Source organism: Suricata suricatta, chromosome 11 (genome assembly GCF_006229205.1).
Source record: "Suricata suricatta isolate VVHF042 chromosome 11, meerkat_22Aug2017_6uvM2_HiC, whole genome shotgun sequence".
NCBI lineage: Eukaryota > Metazoa > Chordata > Mammalia > Carnivora > Herpestidae > Suricata > Suricata suricatta.
Genome location: NC_043710.1, coordinates 55,996,595 through 56,013,188, shown reverse-complemented (window position 1 = coordinate 56,013,188; position 16,594 = coordinate 55,996,595). Strand labels below are relative to the sequence as shown.

The following is a 16,594-nucleotide window of genomic DNA, read 5'->3' as shown; positions in this document are numbered from 1 at the left end:
GTTAATTTTTCTAGGCCTCTTAACCCTGAGATATAAAACAAAAGAATCGGTGATTCTTTTAGCCTGGAATCCATGTGGCCATCTATAACCCTCCAAACTGTAAGCAGAATACACATGTATTTTTGGAGAGAGACAGTTCAGGGTTAATAGATTCTCTAAGGGATTACTCTAAAACAGTAAGAACCACTATGTAAGGTGATCCTAAGCATCTAGTTCTGAAATTCAAATTTTATGTTCACTCAGACTCAATGCCATTTCAGAACTGCAGAACGTAACAGCTTACTCACACTGCCCAGTATTCAGAATATTCGTTAAACTGAAATTCTCACTCAATGTAGAAACAACATTGCCTTTATTTTTTTTTAATTTTTTAATGTTTATTTATTTTTGAGAGAGAGAGACAGAGCATGAATGCGGGAGGGGAAGAGTGAGAGGGAGACACAGAATCCAAAGCAGGCTCTAGACTCTGAGCTGTCAACACAGAGACTGATGTGGGGCTCTAACTCATGAACCGTGAGATGATGACCTGAGCTGAAGTCAGATGATTAACCAACTGAGCTGCCCAGGCACCCCAATGTTGCTTTTAGTAGCATCCCTAAACTATTTTTTAACCTTATGTCCCAGCAAGTATCAGAAGTTGACTCCCCTAAACAACTTACAGTTTAACAAAATAGTTTAACAACAACAACAAAAAAATGGGGGCATAGCATTTGTCTCTTTTATTTCAAGAAACATTTACTGTGCCTCTGATATATCATACTTCTGCCAAGGACAGCTAAATACTCAAAAATTCTCAAAAATTCCAAGGGAAACTCAACCTACACTGTTGACCACTCTTCTTGAAGCATCTGCTCTCTTAGCTTCCATGATCCCATGCCCCACTGAGTCTCCTGCTACCCCTTTAACTGCCTCTGCCCCATTTCCTGCACAGACTTGACCACCTCCTCCTAGTTCATGCTTCTGGAGTTCTGCTGTCAGCTATCTATTCCCTCCATAAATTAAAATGACCAATGATCTGGGTGCGCCTGGATTTAGGAGGTTTCCTGAGACATGGACTTTCAGTGCTAAAACAGACAGTCCTGGGCACACCAGGATGGCTGGTCACCTTAACTACATATTCTCCTTTTGGAGACTTCGGCTCAGGTCATGATCTCACGGTTCATGGGTTCGAGCCCCACGTCAGGCTCTGTGCTGACAACCAGCTCAGAGCCTGGGGGTCTTCAGATTCTGTGTCTCCCTCTCTTCTCTGACCCTCCCCTGATCTCTCTCTATCTCTCAAAAATAAATTAAAACATTAAAAAATTTAAAAGTAAATACATAAAGGAAGGAAGAAACAACAGAATTTGCTGGTGGATTGACTGTGGGATATGAGAGAAAGGAGTCAAAGACTATTGGACTAAGCAACTCAAAAGAATGAAGTTGTCATTCACGGGCATGGGAAAAAACAGGTGTTGGGGGAGAAATCAGGAGTTTGAGGGCATGTTAAATCTGAAATGCCTGTTAGTCAATAAGTGATATTGAAAGATAATTGGATACTCTTGTCGGAAGTATTACTCCTTGTTCCAAAGTCTTCATAGCCCCCTAAGGATGGACTCTAACACTCTAGCAATGACATGTAAGACCCTTCTTGTTCTGGTCCCTGTATCTTTCACCATTCTTCCACACTCACTATTTTCAGCCTTAGGAAACATTCTGCAGTTCCCCTTGCTCTTTTGTACACCCTTCCTTCTGCCTTGAATGCTCTTCTCAGACCTCATCGACCTAACCCCTCATCAAGACAGCAGCTCAGTTATCACCTTCTATAGGAAGCCTTCCCTAACACCACCAGGCTAGCAGGGTATCCCTGCCTTCTAAGTTCTAACAAAACCTACGCCATACCTGTTAGAGCACTTATCACACTGTATTCTAACTACTTTGTTATAGATCTGCCATTCCCCACTATACTATAAGCTCCTTGAGGACAAAAATGTGCCCTATTCAGGGTGGCTGAGCTCAGTCAGTTGAGTGACTGACTCTTAATCCTGGCTCAGGTCAAAATCTCATAGTTCATGAAATTGAGCCCCATGATGGGCTCTGTGCTGACAGCACAGATTTCCCCCCCACCCCTGCCCTCTCTCGAAATAAAGAAATAAACTTAAAAAAAATTAAAAAATAATATCCAGGGGTACCTGGCTGGCTCAGTCACTAGAGCATGTGACTCGATTGTGGGGTTTTAAGTTCGAGCCCCATGTTGGATATAGAGATTACTTAAAAATAAAAGCCTTACAAATATAATAATTTCTGCATATCTTTAAGTCTCTAAGATATGTTTATCTAATTAAATTACGCCATTTTACTTTTACTGACAAAATATGCAAAATATTCTTAAATATCAATGATGCACTTCCTACATGATTAACTATGCCTTCCTATTTTAATTTAATTTTCCCTAGAACGAATACAGTAATCTATACTGCCTCCTCCAAACCTATTTTAATTCTTCACAGCATTTTTACAACCTTAAATTATCTTTTTTTTTTTTTAATTTGAGAGAGAGACAGAGAGAATCATAAGCAGGTTCCATTCTCAGCACAGAGGCCAACATAAGGCTCGATCCTACAACCCTGAGCCAATCATGACCTGAGACGAAATCAAGAATAAGACACTCAACCAACTGAGCCCCCCAGGTGAAATTATCTTATTTAAATCAATGATGAGAAAGAGCTAATTTGTTAGGTTTATTGTTTTATGACACAGCCCAAAATAACGCTAAAAATAAGAAAAAATGAAAAAATACTTCTTTAAGAAATCCAGGACACCTGGGTGGCTCAGTCAGTTAAGCATCCAACTTCTGCTCAGGTCATGATCTAACAGTTCATGGATTCCAGCCCTGAATTAGACTATCTCTGTGCTGACAGCTCAGAGCCTGAAGCCTGCTTTGGTTTCTGTGTCTCCCTCTCTCTCTGTCCCTCCTCCACTCATACTCTGTCTGTCTCTCTCTCTCTCTCTCTCAAAAATGAATAAACATTTAAAACAAATTTTTAACAAATCCAAGCAAATCAATACCATCCATGCCTAGTCACTGCCCTCAGTGCCACAAAAGATACTTTTTTAAATGTTTTATTTATTTTTGAGAGAGAGACCGACCACACGCACACATGCAAGCAGGGTAGGGGCAGAGAGGGGGGCCAAAGAGAGGATCCAAAGTGGACTCTGTGCGCACAGAGCCCAATGCAGGGCTAGAACTCACAAACTGTGAGATCATGACCTGAGCTGAAGTCAGATGCTTAATGGACTGAGCTACCCAGGTGCCCTCACCAATACTTAAATGCTTCTCCTATAGATGAAACTTAAAAATATGACAGGACATTTAAGTCTCAATTTTCTCAACTGTTACAAGAGGTTGATAACACCCATCACTGTTACAAAGATTATGTGAGATAAATGTATGTGAAAATATCTACCATAGCGCTTACTACTCACTCAACAAATATTTATTGGCACATATTATGAGCCAGGCACTTTAGAGACAACGATTGTTGCATACTGTATTTTCCAAAGATGGCTACAACATCTCCCATCCCACATGCTCTTCTAGACCCTCCCATAGAGAGGTGGAGTCTATTCCCACCCCTTGAATAGGAGAGTGCTAGTGATTCACTTTAACCAAAAGAATAAAGTAGATACGACGGTGCCTGACTTCTGAGATTAGTAGGAAGAGGTGTTCATTCAGCTTTTGCCTTGTGGTGGAACACTAGCTTTTGGAGTCCTGAGCTGCTATGTAAAAAGCCCAACCACCTAGAAGCACCTGAGTGACTCAGTCCATTAAGTGCCTGACTCCAACTCACATGATGATCTCATGGTTTGTGAGATCGACCCCAACGCCAGGCTCTGTGCTGACAGCTCCAAGTCTGGAGTCTGCTTTGGATTCTGTGTCTCCTCTATCTCTGTCCCTTCCCTGCTCTTGCTCTGTCGCTCTGTCACTCAAAAATGAATAAACATTAAAACAAATCTTATTTACTTATAATATTTATAATATTATTTGCCATTTATAATAATAATAATAAAAAAGAGGTCCAACTACCTGAAGACACTATGCTCTGAGGAAGCCCAGCCCATATATAGAAAGACACATGCAATGTCTGATCAACAGCCCCAGCTGAAGTCCCAGCAGATGGCCAGCATCAACTGTCACACCTGTGCATAAAGACGCCCACATCTTTATGAGCCATTTATCTTTTGGGGGTGATAAAAATCTTCTAAAATTAATTATAGTGATGGCTGGGTAGTTTTTTGAATATACTAAAAACAACCAAGTTGTACATTTTCAATGGGTGATTGGATGGCATATGAATTATATCTCAATAAAGCTGTTTTTCACAAAAAAGAATTAAGAAAGCAATTAACAGATTGATATGACAGAGAGTTAGGAAAGGGTGAGGATACCTGAGCATTAGTAAAGGGTTGTTGCAGAAAGTAATGTGTGACATTTGAGCTACAACTGGAAGGATGAGGATAGCTGGGAGAAGAACATTCCAGACAGAGGGAATGGTGCAAATGTCCAAAGGTGGAAATGAGCCCAGCATATCTGAGGAACAAGTGAGGTAGACAGTAGCACAGGATGAAGTTGGTTAAGAGACAGGGGCTAGACAATATACTGATTCTATAAAAATTGCAGGCCATCAAAGTAACAGCAATAAAACTGCAGGCAACTTTACTTTATCTCCAGCCCTCAATATGCACCTTTAAGCCCCAACAGGCTTATATCATAATAGTTATTCCATAAATATCTGTAACCATAACAATACCCTTATTGACTTGCATTAGTAACAGAAATCTCAGACAGTCAAAATCAGTCCAAATCCATCCCAAGGCCAAGAGTTTCAGGTCCTGAGGGCATAGATATCGCAGTCAAAACCAGATTCTAGATCTGTCCAACAGCAGTCCACGTAAAGCCAAACCAACCCATATCAGGAATTTTCTAAGACTCATGGAACATTCCCTAATTTCTTTCTCTAAAAGAAACTTCTATGCAAAGATAGGGAAAAAACTCAGACAATCTTTAGGAATAAAGTGAACTAAATGGGCATTTAATTCAGTATATGTTCTCTCAGCCTGTTCATCAATTCCTCCCCTTGGGACAGAGGCAACATTTTTTAAGCTATGAAATTTTGCAGTTAATTCAAAAGATTGCCTTTGGCCTAAAGTTGGACTACAAGTTTCAGCAAGCAAAGGTGATACAGCAAAATTCAAGGACAATGCCCGGTGCCATCCTGAACACTCCCTTTTTACTTTCGCTTCTAGTTCTCCGAGCTTTATATTCTTTCACAGCCTGTATCAAACACCTGTTGACCTCATTGTGAAAGTACTTCAGTAACACCCAGATGTGGGCCTAAGGAGCAACTGTCAAAATGTAACAACCATATAAGATAACAGGAATATAAATTTGAGATGTAAACAGAATTGGCTGGCCCATTTAATTGAAATGACAAAGTGATGTTAATCAGAAGCCAAGGCTACAAACAAATCCAGTAAATGTAAATGTAAGTCCACCTATCTCTTAAGTAATAGGCAAAATTAGTAGAAAAAATAGTACTCTTTCCCATTTTCCAAGGGATGAAAAAATTACCTCGAGGCTATCTGTAAAGCTAAAAATGAAGCAAAACAGGGGCACCTGAGTGGCTCGGTCGGTTAGGTGTCTGACTTCAGCTCAGGTCATGACCTCATGGTTCATGAGTTCTGAGCTCCATGTCTGGCTCTGTGCTGACAGCTCAGATTCGGTGTCTCCTTCTCTCCCTGCCCCTCCCCCACTCATGCTCTGTCTCTCTCAAAAATAAACATTTAAAAATTTTTTAATAAAAACAAAGCAAAACAAATAAAACAAAAAAATTCCAAAGTGAATTAAATTAATAAATTGAACTTACTGTTTGGCCTGGTTAACATGAACCCCTAGTGTATAGCTCAGCCATTTGTATGTCACCTGCAAGAAGAAATTTTTTTAACCATTTTATTAGATGATTTCAGAGTGCAGGTCAAGTCCCAAAGGCTCCTAGAGATTCCAACTCTTAGATGATTATGCCTTATAAATTATAGTAGATGTCACCCTAGTTTTGCCAAGAACCATCCATCTGGGCAAGTAGGACTGAGATATTTATCTTATAAATACCAAAAAGTTTGTTTCACCGGCTAATTAGATTCTAAAAAGAAGGGCTAAATGTACAAAGAAAAAGCTCTCATTTTCTTTACATTCTTTGTTTAACTAGTGCACTTTAGTCACACTCTTTCTGTGTGGCCACCACTGATAAATATCTAAAACTCATCCAGAAGCCAGATTACTTTGAAGCTATGACATAAACTTCTAAGGAAAGTTGTAGCCATACAAACATTAACAGACACAGTCGGTGCAGGGGTCAGGGAATGAAAAAAGTGGATGAATACTGTATCTGGGGTTAGACTGGAAACTACTGGCATTAAGCCTGGTCTTTCCTTCCATCCTTCCGTGAACTCCCCTGTCATCTGTCACTTCCTTGTATGCGCCTCACCTCTCGAAGTCTTCAATTCTAAATGTTGAGTTTCCAATAATTAAGACATAGGTGAGGCTAAAGCAATAGCAAAAGAGACAGACGTAGGTTGGAAAACAGTCTATCCCTTAATAACTACCAAGAAGTTATTCTGCTCCTCTGCTTCAACTTCCTTTTTTAGAGTTACTTTCACCGCCCTCTGCGTGGGTCGTGAAAAGATTAAATGCAATTACGTATATCCCAAGCCCACAGTAGGCATTCAATTATCACGGTTTGCAAAGTCCATTCACATTCATCGTCTCACATGATCTTCTACTCAAACCTTCTGTGGTATTAATACCAAATTTCCTAGAGGAGGAAGTCGACTGTTGAAAGGCTAAACAATTCGTCACCTAACCCAATTAAGGCACAATTTTCTCAACAGTAAATTTGGGACTTTAAACACCAGCCACCTTATCAGGCAGGTGTGGAAACGTTATTATCTACCAGTGCCCCTCCCTCCGCGCCTGTCCTCCTCAGCCCGGGCTCCTAGCAGAGTCCACAGCACGCCCACCGAAGGGACGCGCGCGGACTTGCGCCAGAGGAATTCCCCCGCGAGTCCTCGAACGCCCAGGGGCACGAGGCGTGGGGACTTGTCTCCCCTCGGCCAGTCCCCACTAGGCCACGCGCAGAGGGGTCAAGGCCCCCCACAGCCCTCTCCGGGCCCAGGACTCCAATCGCATGCCCACATTCCTCAGTCCTGGCTTCTCACTATCTTGTTCTGGTCCGTGACGAACTCGTCTATATTTTCCAGATAAAGCTGGTCCGCCATGGCGCTGCGAAGCTGAGCCCCGCCGCCACAACCGCAGCTCCCGCCGGCGGGAAACGTCTTTCCACCCTCCCAGGTCCCGGGCCGTATCCCACAGCAACGCAGAAAACGCGCTACGGCGGCCGCCCGAGGGTCAAACTAGTTTCCGGGACGGCGCAGGCTCAAGTAGGCGGAGCTAGTAAGTTGGAGCTGACGGAAGTGTAGAGCTCGGAGCGTGAGCGTGAGGGGGAAGGGCTCTTTTTTCAGCCCTGGTTTCAAACCTCGCATCTGCAGTTTAGTGACTAGCCCAGGGCTACATACTTCACCTCGAGGAATCACGGCCTTTACACTTGTAATTTGATAAAACAATCCTTGCCTTTTCATACCATATTCAACATTTATCAAGTACCTATTCCAGGCACTTCGAAAGCACTGAGGACACAGGAGTGAATGATACCGTCAGAAATAAATCAGTAATTTTAGTAGAATGATGCCAGCTGGGATAAAGTACTGCTGATTATAATCCCTCAAAATTGAGAAATTAATGATAGTTGTCAAGAAGGGATGGGTGAAGAGAAATGTTTTGGAAAGAGGCAGAATCATGTGCTGGGAAGAAAAAAAGAGATCATTGCAGTTGGGATGTTGGGAGATGAGGCCAATGAGGAGAGATGAGACTTTGGGAAACGGTAAATCATGCTTCGTACAAAGGTATGTGAAGGGGCACATGAACTTGGTTATCAGGGAAAGGTTTCAGGTTGGGAGATTTCAACTAAAATTTCTCCTTAAATCATCTAAAGAACCCTTAATAATTGAATTCCGCATAAGCCAGTGTAGTTCAATAGGGCAGAATGGCGGAAAATGGCGGAAGCTCTAGAGTTAGACCCTGGATTTGAATCCTGGTGTTGATAATTGTTGTGTGACCTTAAGTAAGTTATTTAACCACTGCAAGCCTGTTACCCAATCTATAATATGGAAATAATAATAGCATCTACTTCAAAGTTTTCTTGCAACAAGTAGTGATTCAAGACATAGCAAAAGTCTACCAAGGGCCAGGCACTGTTCTGGGTTTTGGAGATACAGCTGTGGTCAGTAATACACGGAGCCTGTTCACATGTAGCTTACTTTCTCAAAAAGAAATGTAAGGGACGGTAATGGCTTAAAATAGGATAGTGTGAAATTGAGAGAATTGAATAACTTCGGTTTTCTTTTTAGAGTCAGCAAAACCTGCTGAATGAGCTAGATGAATAGAGTGGGAAAGACAGGAATGAAGGAAAGTACCAAGGTTTGGAATCTAAATGTTTAGGTAAATGGAGATGCCCTTGACTACTGGCTGTGGAAGACTGAGAGAAAGAGCAGATGAGACTGTCAAAGAATTCTATTTGGCCCATAGTTAAAAATGAAATACACACACACACACACACACACACACACACACCCCTCACACCATGCCTGCACTCAATAAAATCAATAACAGTTGGATTACATTACTATACACCAGGCACACTGTACTAGGTCTTTTGAGAGTGAGATTTCGTTTAATCCCCATAGCAACCCTGCAAATGGATTGTGTCTGTCCATATTTTATAGACTAGATTGCTGAGGTTTAAAAGAGGAGAGATGAATTTTCCAGGTCACAGTGTTGAGTAGTAGTACTGGGTTTGGAATTCAAGCTTCTTGTCATTGTTCCACAGGGATGGGAAGTAAGATGATTGACCAAAGAATCTTCACACTACCCCCACACCTAAGGGAGCAGATGATAATACTGTATAGAACACCTGAAACAACATGGCCCTAGATATGCCAATATTAAAAGGGTTGTGTGACTTTCAGAAGCCAGATTAGTAGTTAACTATGGGAGGCCTACCCAACTTGAACATTCCTACCTCAGGGGAGGGGGGCTGAATGGAATGTATGTGGGCTTTGGAAAAAATATTTTTCTTTAAAAACAAACAGAATCCTGGGCTTGAATCCCAGCTTAACCATTTCCTAGCTGTGTGGACTTAGGCAAATCACTTAACTTCTCTAGTCCTCAATTTCATCATCTTTCAAAGAAGTAGCAATAAACAGCCATAGTGTACTAATAAATGTATAACAACCGGATTTTAAAAGTCCTGATTTGGGGCTTCTGGGTGGCTCTGTCGGTTAAGCATGCAACTCTTGATTTCGGCTCAGGTCATGGATCTCATGGTCGTGAGAATGAACTATCCATTAGGCTCTGCCTTGGGCATGCAACCTGCCTAAGATTCTTTCTCTCTCCCTCTGCCCCTCTCCCGCTTTGTGCATGCATGCAGTCTCTCTCTCTCTCTCTCTCTCTCTCTCTCTCTCTCTCAAATAAATAAATAAATAAATAACCCTGAGTTTAAAACTTATGTGGTGTGAATACTCCCATCATGGAAGATTTCAAGCTAGTGATATTGATGCCACTGAATGGAAAGGTACGTATAGACACACGAGATCACACCATTATTTCCCCAATATGTGTAGAATAAACAAATAACCTCAAGATCATATATGGAATTAAGGTAATTATGAAGTGATTATATTTGAATATATATTGTCTTTGTTTTTAATATGATTTACTTAGTTGTAAATTTATATAATTTAATTTTTTAGGAATGGCTCTTGTGGAAAGATAATAAAAGGAAACCTAATTGGGAGACCAGCAGGGGGAGCTCTCAAGCCCTCCACTCCTTGTCCATTGCAGATCTAACAGGGCAGGTTCTGTGCCTGGGGCATTTAGCAAGGTAAAATTAACTTATCTTCTTGTTCTAGGCATCTGTAACATTTTCCCTCTTTAAAATGTAACAGGCAAATCTCCAAAAAGTAAAAGTACCAACATTTCTACCTATACCTTAAATGCTGCTGCTTTAAAAAAAAAAAAAAAAAGACCATTGGGTTCCTGTTCTTTATAGATAAAGCTTAATAGCAACATTAAAAACAATAGCAGTTCTCCAGGAATCAGAACAACCAATCAACCAAAGTATTTCTTTTTTTTAATTTTCTTATTTTTTTTTACACAATTTATTTTTTTAACATATGCAATTATTTTCCGTCATTTACAATACATTGGTTACAATGATACTCCAAACAGAAAAGCAAAGTAAAAAATCAAAACCCCCACTTCTATTTCATGTAATTAGACTTATACAGAAATTATAAGGTTAGGTACCAACTAGTTAATCACCTAATTTCACAGCTATCTGAAGTGGCAATTGTAATATAGCAGCTTATCTATGATACATTCAAGATACATGATACAATTTATTACTTGCCCATTAGCTAAAACACAGCCTGCTTAATACCTTTCCTTAAATTCCACCTCTAGACTACAGTATACTTGAGGTCCATGCAAAAAAGTAGCTACTTTTTATATAGGAAATGGATGATTAAGTCTTTGGTAACCAAAGTATTTCTAAACAAATGAGGCCAGACCAAACTTGGGGATGGCAGTGTCAGCTGATACCAGAAGTGGGAGCCCTAGGATCAAGACTCTTCAGCCTTCATGTTTCAAAAGAGGTTGATATTAAAAACGGAAGACTGATCCTTCTTTTCCCTCCTTTTTGTAAGAGTCACCTTGGGAATCACCTTGGCATGGCGACCGAGTGGCCATTTTGCTGTGGGTTGGAAAAACACCATGCACCTACGACCCCCACCCCTCACCTGCAGACCTGGAATGTTCCGCGCCAGTTTGAAAACAGCCAATCATGGAGCCCAGCTTCCCACCACCCTGACAGAGGAGGCAACCTATCCCATCCCGCCACGGCCCTAAAGTGCCCTTATTTGGTGGTCTGCCCTCCCAGGACCGGACCGGAAGTCTTTTACCCATAAAATACCTTGCCCCTCCTGTACCAGGCGCGACTTCCCTGACTCTCCACTCTCGGAGTCACGGAACCTCGCCCGGGAATCGCAGATCCCAATAAAGGCTTTCTTGGCTCCATAACTTGGTCTCTTTCTTTCCTCTCATCTCTGCCTCCATCTATGAAGTCTTACACTTTTCATCCCAGAAATGATTGGCATTAGAGAGGCTAATGATTGTGATAGCACATCGGATGGGAAATCTAGACTGGACTCAATCAATATTGGGAAGAGAATAAGGAGTGGTGAACCTATCTGCAGGTGGGACCCCAGTAAGGGAAAGAGGCCAGGCCTCTGACCAGCAAAGGGGGCTGTGGGAGCAGCTTAGGAGCCCCACCAGCGAGCTGGGCTACAGGGCTGCCGCAGGTTTCTGGGGGATAGCATTCCAGGCAGAAGAACAGGTCGGAACCAAGGAATGCAAGATTAAGAGTTATGATTGAGGGGCCACATAACTGTCCAAGGGTTGTTCCACATCCCAGAAAACCAGAACTTATTAATACCAAGCTATTAGCATTAGATCATTCATACATTCATTATCAAACATTACTCAAGGCCTCCTGTCTACCAGGCCCTGTGTGACTACTGGGAACAGAGCATGGCCTTTCATCTCTGAGAGTTCAGTCTGTGGGGAGTAAATAGCAATACACGTGAGGGAAGCACAGGGTGCCATGGGAACCTGGCAGAGGCAACGAACCCAGCTTGGGGCTCAGAAGAAATGTGGAGAAAACTGGACTTAGGTATCCAGGAGTAGATAGCATATAATCCCTCCTTTCACTTTAGGTGAAATATATAGGAAATCAGAATGCTGTCATTGTTACAGCTTTTAACACATACAAAAAAAGAGCTATTTTATGAGAACATGTGCACCTTGTGCAGAGTGGCTTGTGGAATGTACAACTATCAAGGCCAGGGCACATCAACCTTCTTGACAGCTGGGGAGGCAGGAGCCCAGGGAAGGGTAAAATAACATGCTGTTCTGACATACCTTATCAGTTCTATAAAAATCAATGTAAAACCCTTCTGTTACCAAAACAAAGTAGGTGAGCCAGGAAGGCATTCAGACACTGTTCCCCTGTTTCATACCCACGGTCACCCCACCACACCCCCAGCCCACACTCACACCTCAGCTTCTTTGTTTCTTAGCTCAGTCACCAAAGGATTCACTTTGCTGCCTTTGTTGCCTCAGTCACCCAGAAAAAGAGCAGAGATAGCTCATCCCCTGTCCCATCTTGCAATTGCTTTGTATGTTGCTTTCCTTTCTCTATCTCTTTGGGGGCTGGAAGGGTGCTTTGAAGGAGTGTATGTCCCTATTTTTGCTGTTAGCATCTTTGTTGTAAGCATTTTTGCCACATAATTGGCAAAAAAAGCAGTTTTGCCATAAAAGATAAGATCACAAAAAATGAAGGAGGGATATTCATTAAAAAAGGATATAATGAAAAATGAATAACAAAATTAAAAAGACACTGGCAAAATACAAAGTATTTGAATACATTCAAAATATATAGTGTAGATTCATGGCTGTACTGTGTAAATACCTGATTTTATTTTGTGGATTGTACCTAAGCACTTGTCTTCCAAATCTTGCATTCACAGAATTATATATATTTTTTGCTTGTTGATTCATTTCTTCATTGGACATCAGAACTTTTTTGCTAAAATTTTTTTCCTTCATTAAGAGAGGTATTAGTTTCTAAATAGAAGAATGCATATTTGTAACTGAACTTTTTATTGCATTGTGACAGCCTTCTACACTGTTGTTTGTTCTTGGCATTCGTCCATTGATAGCTGTTACAAAGTTCTGTGGGAAATATGGGTTCAAAACTCTGTACCACTGTATACACCATTATGAGGGCTAAGATTTACATAATGTAGAACCTGGAGTACTGTGTTAAAGAAGAAATGAAACCAAACTCAACCAGTTGATGAAAGCAACAATCGGCCAAGCCAAACTACCAACCAGTAACTCTTTTCTTTTATGCCAAAATAGCCTTGGAGCCAATTAGTTATGCGGCAAAGATGCTTAGAGAAAACTACCTAAAACCAGAAGGGTGATGGTAAAAGTGAAGATAATTGGAAATTGGTGATGAGAAGTTTTGTCCTAAGCACATCACTTCTGAATTATTAAATTGGGGGTGGGAAGGTGAGGTAGGCTTGGCATTCAGGGCTCAAAAAACCATGACCCTTCTCTAGAGACCATTGCTGTCTGGCTCCCAGCATTGCTGGCTGGAAAGACTTCCTGAGGAAATGACATGTAGCCTCGCTTTGGTATGGAGTAAAGAAGGGGCAAGTGCTATTTTAGACACAGTGGATGGAGTAGCGGTTCTCTTTGCCTCATTGTCTCTCTCCTGGCAACATTGCTTCTCTGTCTCTATGACTGTTTTGTTTGGCTTTGGCTTAATCACAGTTTATACTTCCTCATAATTTTAGTTTAAACACAGCCATAAGTTACCAAGGGTCACCTACACCACTACCTCCAGCTTTTACCGCATCATTACAGACGCTCTTGACACTTCCCCATCTGGTAATTCCTAAATGGTTGAACCTGATTTCCTCCACTTATCTCAGGGTTTTGGTTTTTTAAATCTCAAATTATTGGTATCTTTTTTAGTATACTGAGCAGTCATGGACGGGTTCCTCTTGGACAGGTGCTCTTTTATTCATTCATTGAATTCCTCCTATGAGCCCACCATACACATGGAATACAGTAGAATACAAGATGCTCAGACGCAGACTTAGATTGGGGATCCACAACAAATAGATGGGCCATCAGAGGGAGTATATCACCCAGGGAACCCCAAGGAACATCAGCACAGAAGGGACATGGAAAGAAGGAGAGGCCTAAAAAGTAAACTGAGGGAGAAGGAGCACTGGGAGGGTTCCATATGGAAACCAAAAAAGTGAATTTGAAAGAGAGGGTTTGCAACAGTGTAAAATGTGAAATGGGGTTGGGTAGGGGTTGAGAGGAATGCATTGGATTTGGAGGTCAAGGGGCCTCTGATGAAGTACAAAAGGAGCAAGAGATACAAAAGCCAGATGGCAGTGAGTTAGGAGAGAGGAAATGTAAGAAGAGGAACTGAAGATTGAGGTGGAGGCAAATCGGAACAAATGGAGAAATAGGAGTGAGGGTAGTCATGAACTTTACAACATATATGCCTAACCAATAGGGGTGGGAGGTGGTGGTGGGTATTTGTCTTAGAAAAAGGTAGGTCAGGAATTCTGGGGTCTTTTCCATCTAGAATGTCTTCAGTAGGGTCGCCTCAGAAACTACAGGCCAGAATCTGTAGGAGGAGGGGATAGGGTAGATCCTCAGTTCCCACAGAGTGGAAATTTCTTAAAGGTCTTTTCATTCCTGGATTCCCAGCACCCAGAGTGGCCATAGAGGCACAGGGTAGGCCCTTAGCAAACATGTGTTGACTGATAACCAAATGGCCAAATGAATCAATGGATGGATAAAACTGAATTAAATATTGTTCTGTTCTATAATCCCTTTGTTGGTCTACAGAATATTGTTTGTGGAAGGTGTTGTCTACCTTCCTTTTCACCACTTGAACAATTACATAGTCTGTTATCAAGGTGAGTATTGTTGATAAGCTAATTGGGGAAATCCAGCTTCCTTCAAAGGTCCAGTGATCAGAAATGAGGGCGCAGGAGAAGACGGGGAGGCTTTTATGGATAAAAGCTAGGACTAAGCACAGGTCCTAAATAGGCTTGAGAGTTGCAGGGAGCATTGCTGCTGGAGATCCCAAAGGGAGGCTTCCTACATTCCTATCTATATAAACCTCATACACATACATATTTATCTAGTGAATACTCCATGAATTGACTAACCTGAAGTATCTTACCTTTTCATACTTTCTCCCAAGACTCTGGAGCAAAATCAAAAACAAGGGGGTAAACTTCACTGAAACAAATTCTCCTTGTTTCCCCTTTCTCTGTCCATGAGAAGATGCCTCCATCACACCTTTGATCTCTCTGTACCACCTGTCCAATTTCAAACCCTCCTTATCATCAGTCAATTTTTCTGCTTATAAAGGAAAGTCATGCTCATTCTCATCTTCAGCTTCCTCTCTGTTGCAATCCACCCCATGGTCCATCTTTAACACCAGTTCCAGGATGATGTTTCTAAAACACAAATTTGATGACGTTTCTCACACACACAACCACAACCCAATTTTAAATAGTTCCATCACCCCCAAAACATTCCCATGCGCCTTAATTCCCCACTTACACAATCAATTCCTGTTCCCACCCCCAACTCCAGGTAACCACTGATCTGATCTCTGTCTTTATACTTTAGTCTTTTCATACAGATGGAACTTAACAACATGTAGTTATTTGCGTATGACTTCTTTTTAGGGCTGAATTGTGTCCACCCCTCCAACCCAACCATATATTGAAGTCCTAACCCTCAGTCCCTCAGAATGTGATTGTATTTGGAGATAGGGTTTTTAAAGAAGTAACTAAGTTAAAATGAGGTCATTAGGGTGGACCTTAATCTATAAGACTGGTATCTGTGTAAGAAGAGTAAATTCAGACAATATTCACAACTAGAGGAGAGACAAGTGAACCCACAGTGTCAGCAGAACTGCCTCATAGAGGGAGCCATTGTTCAAATGGGTATACTAGAGATGAAGAAGCTTAAGTCCCAGATGTTTAGTGATTTTCCCCAAGCTCATACACCAGAAAATAACTGAACTTGGGACTTGCACTGCGATTTGTTGATTCCCATACAGCCTAGGATTCCTGATAGACTAGTGGGGGAGAAGGCTGGGTATGGGGAGGGGCACTCAGTATGATGTGGTGACAGACTGCCTTGTGTCTGGTCTCAGTATGACGCCAAAACAGGCTGGAGTTAAATGACCAAACCGAAGTTTTATAAAAATTAATCTAGTAGCACAAAGAACAATTCATCGGCAGACATTCATATTCCCATCCTTTCATTCTCTGCATCCTAGGACTCCCCAAGTCTGTTTCTTTTCCATCCTGTTTTCTGAAATCATTTTTTCTCTTTCATTTTCTTATCTTAGCCCTTGACCAGTTTCTGAAGATATGCTACAGTTTCCAACTCCCTTTGGTATCTTCTGCTCCAATCTCTTCTCCTTTCCCTGCATCCTTTTCCAGCCACACTTTGGGCTCTGTGCCAAGGCATCCCTGATGCTTACCAGAGGATAGACTCTGTTCATGGTGTTTACCCAGGAGCTGGCTAGGCGTCTTCTGGGTATTGGAAAAAAAGACCTCCATGTACCTCAGACACCCATCCATAAAACAAGGATCCCATGGCAAGGTCTTCCAGATCTGACCCTTTCAGAGGGTAGTGCTGGAACCCTAATAAAGGACTGGCGGATATGTACTGTCAATGAGCAGCAGATGGCAGTCACCTCTCCTGTCATCTACCTTTAGGAGGCGCTGGTGCTCCTTCTCACAGGAAGAGTAACAATGACTAAGGACCTCA

General features: G+C 41.7%; 1 protein-coding gene and 1 long non-coding RNA gene across 3 annotated transcripts in view; one reads left to right on the top strand and one right to left on the bottom strand.

The window, feature by feature from the left end:
* POLD3 (DNA polymerase delta 3, accessory subunit) overlaps window positions 1–7,442 on the bottom strand; it is a 45,622-nt gene extending 38,180 nt beyond the window's left edge. For both annotated transcript variants that reach the window (XM_029914622.1, XM_029914623.1), the window contains exons 1-2: window positions 7,252–7,442; window positions 5,904–5,959 (exon numbers count right to left, since the gene is read on the bottom strand). In XM_029914622.1, coding sequence (XP_029770482.1) covers window positions 5,904–5,959; window positions 7,252–7,311 — 116 coding nt within the window. In that variant the 5' untranslated portion in view covers window positions 7,312–7,442. The remainder of the gene's footprint in view (window positions 1–5,903; window positions 5,960–7,251) is intronic.
* A 335-nt stretch (window positions 7,443–7,777) lies between these two features.
* LOC115306142 lies at window positions 7,778–10,894 on the top strand. Its single transcript, XR_003915209.1, has 3 exons — window positions 7,778–7,995; window positions 9,901–10,031; window positions 10,855–10,894. It is a non-coding gene; the product is annotated as an uncharacterized LOC115306142 (long non-coding RNA).
* Window positions 10,895–16,594: the final 5,700 nt, after the last annotated feature.